At 58.4% G+C, this 8,381-nt stretch overlaps 1 protein-coding gene across 1 annotated transcript; it reads left to right on the top strand.

Moving 5' to 3' along the window:
• Nucleotides 1-207: 207 nt before the first annotated feature.
• LOC111160449 (putative sodium-coupled neutral amino acid transporter 10) lies at nucleotides 208-3,539 on the top strand. Its single transcript, XM_022523590.1, has 2 exons — nucleotides 208-578; nucleotides 3,223-3,539. The coding sequence occupies exons 1-2, from the start codon at nucleotides 480-482 to the stop codon at nucleotides 3,499-3,501; spliced, it is 378 nt and encodes a 125-aa protein (XP_022379298.1). The 5' UTR covers nucleotides 208-479; the 3' UTR covers nucleotides 3,502-3,539.
• The last annotated feature ends 4,842 nt before the right edge of the window (nucleotides 3,540-8,381 follow it).

Below are 8,381 nucleotides of genomic sequence, written 5' to 3'. Positions count from 1 at the left end.
GCCCGGTCCCCGGAAGTCCGCACCCGCTTCCCATTGGCTTGCGGTCCGCCGAGGCCCGCCCCTCCGGGCCACGCCGCAGCCTTCCCCTCGCCGGCCCCGCAGGCCCTTCCAGGCCGGCCTCTCATTGGTGCGTGCTCGCGGAGCCCCGCCCTCGTGCCGTCACTTCCGGGTAGAGAAGCCTGCGGAAGGCGGAAGTGTGCGCTGAGAGGCGGTCGTGAAGACCGGCTGAGGTGGCCCCGGGTGGTCTCTGGCTGCGCTTCCGCGTCTGGGCGTCGGGACGCGGGGGCGGCCGGCGACAGCGAGTGGGGGACGATGCCATGAGGCAGCCGCAGGGCCTGGCGGGGTCTGGAGGTTGACCGTCCCTGCCGCCTTCCCGCGAGGCCGCCTCCTCCAGGCAGTCGCCCGTCCGTGTCAGGGTCTCGCATTCCCGGTGGTCCCAGTGCCTCGGACCGGGGCTCCCGGGCCCTAAGCCCCGCGCGATGACCGCGGCCGCCGCCTCCAACTGGGGGCTGATCACGAACATAGTGAACAGCATAGTGGGGGTCAGTGTGCTCACCATGCCCTTCTGCTTCAAACAGGTGAGTCCAGCGGCGCGGGGTCGCCCGCGGGCCGTCGGGGGCGCTGACCCGGCCGGCGGGCGTCGGGGCTGGGGGAGGCGCTGGGCGGGGTCGGCGGCCAGAAGCCCGCGGTGTGGGACCCGGGGCCCCCGCCGGCCGTGGCCCGAGCGTCCGCGCGGCTCGAGAGTCAGACGCGGCTCGGGCGCGGGTGCTGACCGCAGGGTCCCTGCTACTTCTCCTTGTTTCCTTATTATCGTGGGTTGTTGGTTGTTGTTGTTTTTTTTTTTTTTTTGAGATTTTAAGCAATCTTTAGGCCCAACGCGGGGCTCACACTCGCGACCTGGACATCTGGGGTCTGCCCCCGGGGGGAACCGGCCAGGCGCCCCGCTTCCCCGCCCCTTTCCAGAACTCTGACCCCAGCGCTTGCTTGCTTGCGGGGCGCACGGCTGCAGCCCTGCGGGCCTTGGGACTGGGCGGGGGCATGGGCGCCGAGGTGACCCCAGAGTCCGCCCACGGAGCTGGGCCGTACGTAAGTGTCCGCACCGCCGAGAGGCATCTGAAATCCACTTTGAAATCGGTGCCACGCGACAGTAAGGCCGCGTGGAGAAGAGCCGCGTCCGTGGGGCTGCACCCGCTCGGCTGGCGTGGAATCCACAAGTGAACGGGTCTTTGGTGCCTCACCCGAGGGAGGCTGGTGAGCTCATCAACTTGGGCAACTTCTTCCCTAAAAACGAGCTCCTGGGCCTCACGTGTGCCTGGGCTGGGGTTGCTGCGCCCCCTGCGCCCTGGAGGGGGCTGGCGGGTTGTGGGGGAGGGGCTGCCAGCCAGGGGAGGGGCGGGCGGGCGGCAGGTGGCTGCGGGCGAGGACCCGTCTGGGGATGAAGCCAGGCAGGGAGAGAAGTGGAAATAACGTGGGCGCCCATCGTTTAATTTTAGGCTAAACGCTTTGCATTTTCGTACTTAGCATCTTCAGCGTAAAAATAGCACCAAATTTTTTTTTAAATCTGGAGATTATTAATCCCCCACCTCAGCCTCCCAGCCTGAATTGCTTCCGGGCTCCAGGCCAGTTGCTGATGACCGTGCTGGCAGACGGTGGGCAGGAGGACAGGGACTCTGGCCGCTCTAGAACCCCAGGGGCAGCACCTGTGACCTCACGCTGAGTCCCAGCGTGCCTGGCCACTCGCGGGCCTTTCTGGAAGGACTGTGTGCCCCAGGCTGCGCTGAGACTTGCCCGGCCCGGAGCTGCGTCCTGGGGCCCGTGTGTGTTTGGGCCTCTGTGGGTCCAAGGCTGCCCTCCTCCACGTGGGTCTGTAAGGTCTGTAAGGTGCCGTGGCAGCACGACTCTGCTGGGGCTCCTGGGGAGCGCGCTTTCCCGGGTGACTCAGCCGTGTGCAGATCTGTGTCTGGCGCCTGGTGGGCACGAGGCCCCGGCCAGACTATCGTGCCCAGGAAGGGCTCACGCTTCGTGGTGGAGGCCTGCGTGCGAGCACAGGACCGCAGGGGGTCCCCCCGTGCTGAGGGCCTGGCCGAGCGGGGGCAGCCTCTCGTGTGGGCGCAGCACCTGCTCCCCAGGAAGGCCTCGGCTGGGGCACCGCGGCAGGCCAGGGGCAGTTTGAGGATGTGTGTTGTTGGTGTCCGACAGCCATGTCACGGTTTTGGGGTTCTTTCTGTTTGTTTGATTTTAGTAACTTGGGTACTTTCCGAAAAGAATTAACATTTCACTGAAGGGTGACACGTATACAGAGAAGTGTGCTCTTGGGTGTGTTCTGGGTGATTTTTTAAAAAGTGAACGAACACGCGGCACTAACTCCCAAACTAAGGAACAGAGCGCAGCCGGCACCCCCTCGCCCCTCCCGCCGGGCCCACCATCCCACCGGCAGCGCCGCAGAGCAGGGCACTGTGTCGTGGAAGCGGACTCCTGCGTGCCTTCTCGTGTCCCCGGGCGTCCCTGCTGCGGCTGTGCCGTGTTTCAGTCCTCTGCCTCCGCTCGGCACCCACGGCGTCACCCGCCTGCGGCTCCGTGAGCACCTGCACACGGGCTCGGACGCTCTGTGTGCGTTTCCCGGGGCTGTTTCTCGAGGGCAGGGTGTACGCTCACCTCCAGTAGAGGCCGGTCGGGCACTTGTCTCTTCGGCTTTTAGATCACGGAGAAACCCCTCTAAACACGGGCAGGCAAGTGCGTGAACACGCGTCCGTTTCTGCCGGGTGATGGCGGGGAGTGCCATGGCTGGGTCGGATGGCGTCTGTTCAAGTCCTAAGAAAGGCGTCAGCGCCATTTTCCATCTCTTCCCGCCAGCGTGTGTTCACCGCTGCTAGCTGCTGGCCCGGGGGGCTGGAAGGCGGCATAGTGGGGGGCGCTCGCAGGGAGCCGGGGCGGCCGGTGGTTGGCAGCGCGTAGCTAGCTATGCGGTAAGACTCGGCGGGGCCACGGAGGCAGTGGCGTCCCTGGCACTCTTTCAGGGTCACAAAGCACGTGGTCACCACATGCAGGGAATTGGTCCCTTTCAGTGCTGGGAATTGTCACCTGTAGGCAGAGGAGTGAGGCAGAGCTGGGGCCTGGCATTGGCGAGGGTCGAGGGAGGCCGAGAGGGTGCTCGGGAGCCACGCGGGTGAGGCGGCAGCACCGGGTCACTTTATTTTGTCGCTTTGTCTCCCTCCCCTCCAGTGTGGCATCGTCCTGGGGGCCCTGCTGTTGGTTTTCTGCTCTTGGATGACGCACCAGTCCTGCATGTTCCTGGTGAAATCCGCCAGCCTGAGCAAACGGAGAACGTACGCGGGCCTGGGTGAGGACGGCGGCGCTGGGCGCAGCGGCTGGGCATCCCCGAGCCCTTGCCTGGGGAGTGCAGCATTCGCGATCTGTTGGGGCCTTGCTCCTTTTTTTACTTACTTTCCTTCCACTTCATGCTTAAAGAGCTCCTTGAACAGCAGGTTCTTCCTTATTTAAAGTGTTTTTTTTAAAGATTTTGTTTATTTGTTTGACAGACAGAGATCACAAGTAGGCAGAGAGGCAGGCAGGGAGGGTGGGGGGGGGAAGCAGCTCCCCGCTGAGCAGAGAGCCCGATGCGGGGCTCGATCCCAGGACCCTGAGATCATGACCTGAGCCGAAGGCAGAGGCTTAACCCACTGAGCCCAGTCCCCCGCCCGGCTCCCCACACCCCACAGCCCCAGTCCCCCGCCCGGCTCCCCCACCCCCCACAGCCCAGTCCCCGGCCCGGGTCCCCCACGCCCCACAGCCCAGTCCCCCGCCCGGCTCCCCACACCCCACAGCCCCAGTCCCCCGCCCGGGTCCCTGACGCTGCCTTCCGAGGCGACATCCCGGCCTCCTGTCTTTCCTCCAATTTGGAAGTTGGAGACAGATGAAAAAGCAGAGAATTGTCCAATAAAGACGCTCTCTGGGAGAGAAGGGGCCAGTCCTCCCTGGGACGTTATGTGCCCCCTCACAGGGTAGCCCAGAGTGGGGTCATGGGCTCCATTGTCTACTCACAAACACGGAGGACTGACCCTGCTCCCTGGCCCGGGGTCTGCCGGCTGCCGGCTCTCCCAGACCCTTCTCAGAAGCAGCCACAGCTTCCACGTGGACGGAACCCCGCTGGGCCCCTGTATTTCTTTGTTGAGGATCAAGGTTGGGGGAGCTGGAGGGGAAGGAGGGGTTAGAGAAACAACCTGGGCAAGGCAGCACCCCGTCCCCCGCATGGGAGGGATAGGACTCACCTCACCACAGACAAGTGTCAGCGTCCCTCTCTCTTTGAACATGGAGGTTGGCAGTCCCCGGTGTTGGGACCCACATCCAGCCTCCACCTTCCCCAGACAGTGCCCATAGCTGTTGCCTCCAGAAACCCAACGGAAAGTTGTTGCCCCGGGAGCTGCCACTTTAGTGGTAGGGACCCCAGGGCAGGCTCAGGGAGGTTCATGAATGTGCCTGAAGTCACACAGCCTCTGTGTTTCAGAAGCCACAGATGCCTCCCATGGGACACGGGCATCCCATCAATTGTGGTGACTGATCTCACGGGGGCATAGTAAAGTCCACCCCTGCGGACGGGGTGCAGGGTCAAAAATAGCCACGGGGCTTCCTTTCTTCGTCCCTTCCTGTCCCCGACGTACACTTCAGTCCTAAAAATATTAGTGGGGCAGGATGAAGGGAGTGACTGTGCCTGCAGGGACTAGGGGTAGGGAGGTCTCACAGAACAGAGTGGATGGGGCGGGGGCCAGCCAAGGGCGGGGTATTGGAGCCAAACGAGGTGGGACAGCATCAAGTAGGAGTTACTAACGCAGAAGGGGGACTTCTAGGCCCGGGACCTCCGGGAATGTTTGGAGGTCCTGCCGGGGACTTGGGGCTTTCAATACATGCAGACGGGCTTTGGGAGACGTGGGGACGTGAGTGCGTGGACCGTACACACCAGCCTCCCAGCTCTGGCCACTGCGGTGCCCAGGAGCAGTGGCATCCTGTGGCTGTGAGCTCAGATCTTGGCTTCTAGTACCATTCTCCACTGGAAGGAACCAGGGCTCCTTGGAGAAATGACTGATGGCGGCAAAGGCCAAGATGAGCCGGGGACATCTTACGGAGCAAGAAAGCAAGAAAGTGCTCAGGTAATGACAGGGACACACCGAAGGAGCCAGAAGCCGGTGGAGGGCTCCCGAGGTACAGGTCTGGGGAGATGAGAGCAACGGAAGAGACAGCGCTAGCCGTGGACCGCAGCCATTGAATAAAATAGGAAACCGTGAGTCTGAACCGACAGAGAAACTGATGAATTAAAAGTCTGATGGGACCAGGATGTTTGGTCTCAAATTACCCCTTCCAAACCGCTGCTTAATTGCAAAGGAGAAATCGGGAACTTGACGGGGAGAAGCCGATCTCATCAAGCCGTCCAAGAAAACATCATCTGTAACTGAACAAAGCAAAATCTTACAGCGCCTGACAGGGTCCCCTGAACACACAGCCCCACTTTTACGATATTCCTGCAGAAGAAACACAAGGTAAATCTCCAGGTGAGTGTTGTGGGTAGAATAATGGCCTCCCCAAAGATGTGCACCTCTCGGGGCCTGGAACCGGAGACTTGGAGATGGAAAGATGATCCACGTTACCCGATGAGGTCGATCTAATCCTGTTTCCTTAAAATCGGAAAACTCCCTGGCTGGGTCAGAGACACGTGCTGTGAGAGGGAGCTGAGCCCTCCCCCAGCGCTGGCTACGTAAGTGGAGGAAGGGGACCATGAGGAGGCCTCTAGAACCCAGGGACGGCCCTCACTGTACAGCTGGCGAGAAAAGGTGTCTTGGTCCTCCCGCCCTAAGGAAGTGAATTCTTCCAGCTGCTGAAGGAGCAGGAAACGGATTCTCGCCTCGGGCTTCCAGAACGGAGGCAGTCTGCCCACACCGAGATTTCGGTCGCCAAGATCCCTACTGGACTTCCGCACTATGGAACTGTGAGATAAGGGGTTTCTGCTGGGTAAACTGGTAAGCTGACAGCGATTTGTCACGGCAGCAGCGGAAGACTAACAGCGAGGAGCAAGTGGATGACCCAAGTCGAGGGACACAGCGTTAGTGAGCAAACTCACAGAATTCCTCAAAATTCATAAGAACAAATGTAAACAGCTCTTTAGAAAAAATGGGTGAAAAGGAACAGGCATTCAATAAAAGAAATATAAATGGACGATGACATTTGAGTAGGGCGATTAACTTCATTTGTAATTAAGGAGAACAAAGTAAAACCACAATGAGATTTCATTTTATTCACCAGCTTGGCCACCCTGATGATGCCACACGAAGGTGACAATTTAGAGCAGGGGACTGCAATGTACAGCTTTCAGGCCAGACTGGGCCAGCCAGTGCTTTTATAAATAAAGTTTTATTGGAACACAGATATTCCTCTGGTATGTACTGGTGAGGGCTGCTTTCGAGCTACAACAGAAGAATCGAAGAGTCGTGACCGAGACCATATGGCAATTGAATAGCAGGAAATATATGCTATCTAGATCTTAAAAGAGATATTTATTTATTTATTTGAGAGACAGAGAGAGCAAGTAAGCACACAGAGGGAGAGGGAGAAGCAGGGTCCCCACTAAGCAGGGAGCCCAACGCTAGACTCGATCCCAGGACCCGGGGATCCTGACCTGAGCCGAAGGCAGACGCTCAACCGACGGCGCCACCCAGGTACCCCTACTATCCCTTTACTGAAAAAAGTTTTCCAGCCTCTGATGTAAACGAGTCCTTTTAAGTACTTTGAACAGCAATTTGGCAAAATCCGGTAACATCAAAGGTGTGCATAGTCTTGAATCTATAATTCCACTTCTACAGGTCTGCTCTAGAGAAACTCTAAGGAGGACGGAGACAAGCACCATAACGTTCACTGCACCACTGTTTCTAAGGGCAAATAACGGAACGGCTCTGGTGCCCTCAGCAGGCGCGTAAGTACATGTATCCTGCGCCATTTGAACAATGGAATTCCAGAGCAAAAATGAATGGCTCTGAGGAGCAATTTGACAATGAATCTTGCCAACAGCTGAGTGAAAAAGGAAGTTGCAAAAGAACACATATATATAAACCCATTAGTATAAAAATAAAAAATGCAAAAACGCTCTACCCCAACACGCAGTTCAATTAGTTAGGCTATAACTTTTGGTCTCTTGCAGCAAAGTGCAAAGTAACAACGGCTGAAAGGGGGTGGCTTGTCTCTCCCTGGCAGGGCAGTATGGAGGAGGGTTAGGGGCTGGGATGGCGGCTCTGCTCCATGATGTTGTCCAGAGATCCAGAGATCCAGGCTCCTTCTAGCTCACTGTTCCACTCCCACCACGGTCCGCGTGGCCCAAGACGGCTTCCTCCCACAACCTCGAAGCTGCAGACAGTAGGAAGAAGCGCCCCTAGCTGCAAAGGAGGCTGGGAAGTGCGCGCTCTCTGTCCTAGGCAGCCGTACACGCTGGCAAAACTTGGGAGACTGCGTAAATGAACACGAGGACACAAACAGTAATGTTCCCCACAGTCTGGGCACATGCCCACGGGTGGTAAACCTCTAAAGGAAAGCCCTGGAGTGATAACTTGTCAGGGTAATCACGATCCCAGGACCACTGCGAAGGGGACAGGAAGGTGGATGTGTGGAGGGACCACCAAAGGGTATGTTTAAGTTTCCGTATTAGAGCCGAATGGTGGAGTCATGAGTAGTCATTATTCTCTGTTAAAACATACTTTCAAGCTTCATACTCCATCATAAAAGTGAAAAAGGTTACAGAACGTGTGTGTGATTTATATAAAGAGGAATGAATGGCACATACTATTCTGGCTTTGAATTAAGAACTTTTTTTTTTTTAAGATTCTATTTACTTCTTTTAGAGAGCAGTGGGGAGGAGCAGAGGGGGAGGGAGAGGAGTCTCTTGAGGCTGAGTGCAGCGCCGGGCCTGGGGGCTGATCCCTGGACCCCCCGAGATCACTACCGGAACCTAAAACCAAGAGTCCGTGACTGTGCCACCCAGGTGCCCCTGCATTAAGTACTCTTGACCTGGCATTCCCTCTTGTTCCCCTGGTGCCTGTGGGTGCAACAGAGCTTTCCTTACCTAGCGGCTGCGAGAGTGGAGCTGAGGAACCAGCTTCTGTTCTAAAACATAAGGTCCTCGGGGTGTCCACAACCGGGGACGCCCCTCTATCCTCTCCCAGCAGCCTCGGGTTCCTGGGGCGGTCCACCCTGCTTGGAATTACCTGCGTGGTCCTGAGAAGGCCCTTCCTTCCCGGCCCTCCGTGGCTGTGCATGCCTTCAGCGGACACACGGTGAGTATCTGCCGGCGCCGGGAATCCACAAACGCATCAGGGCTTTTCTCTGTTCTCTCCCCTCCCCAAGCC

This window comes from Enhydra lutris, unplaced genomic scaffold (assembly GCF_002288905.1).
Source record: "Enhydra lutris kenyoni isolate GAN:26980312 unplaced genomic scaffold, ASM228890v2 scaffoldscaffold75, whole genome shotgun sequence".
Taxonomy (NCBI): Eukaryota; Metazoa; Chordata; class Mammalia; order Carnivora; family Mustelidae; genus Enhydra; species Enhydra lutris.
This window is presented reverse-complemented; position numbering and strand designations above follow the sequence as displayed.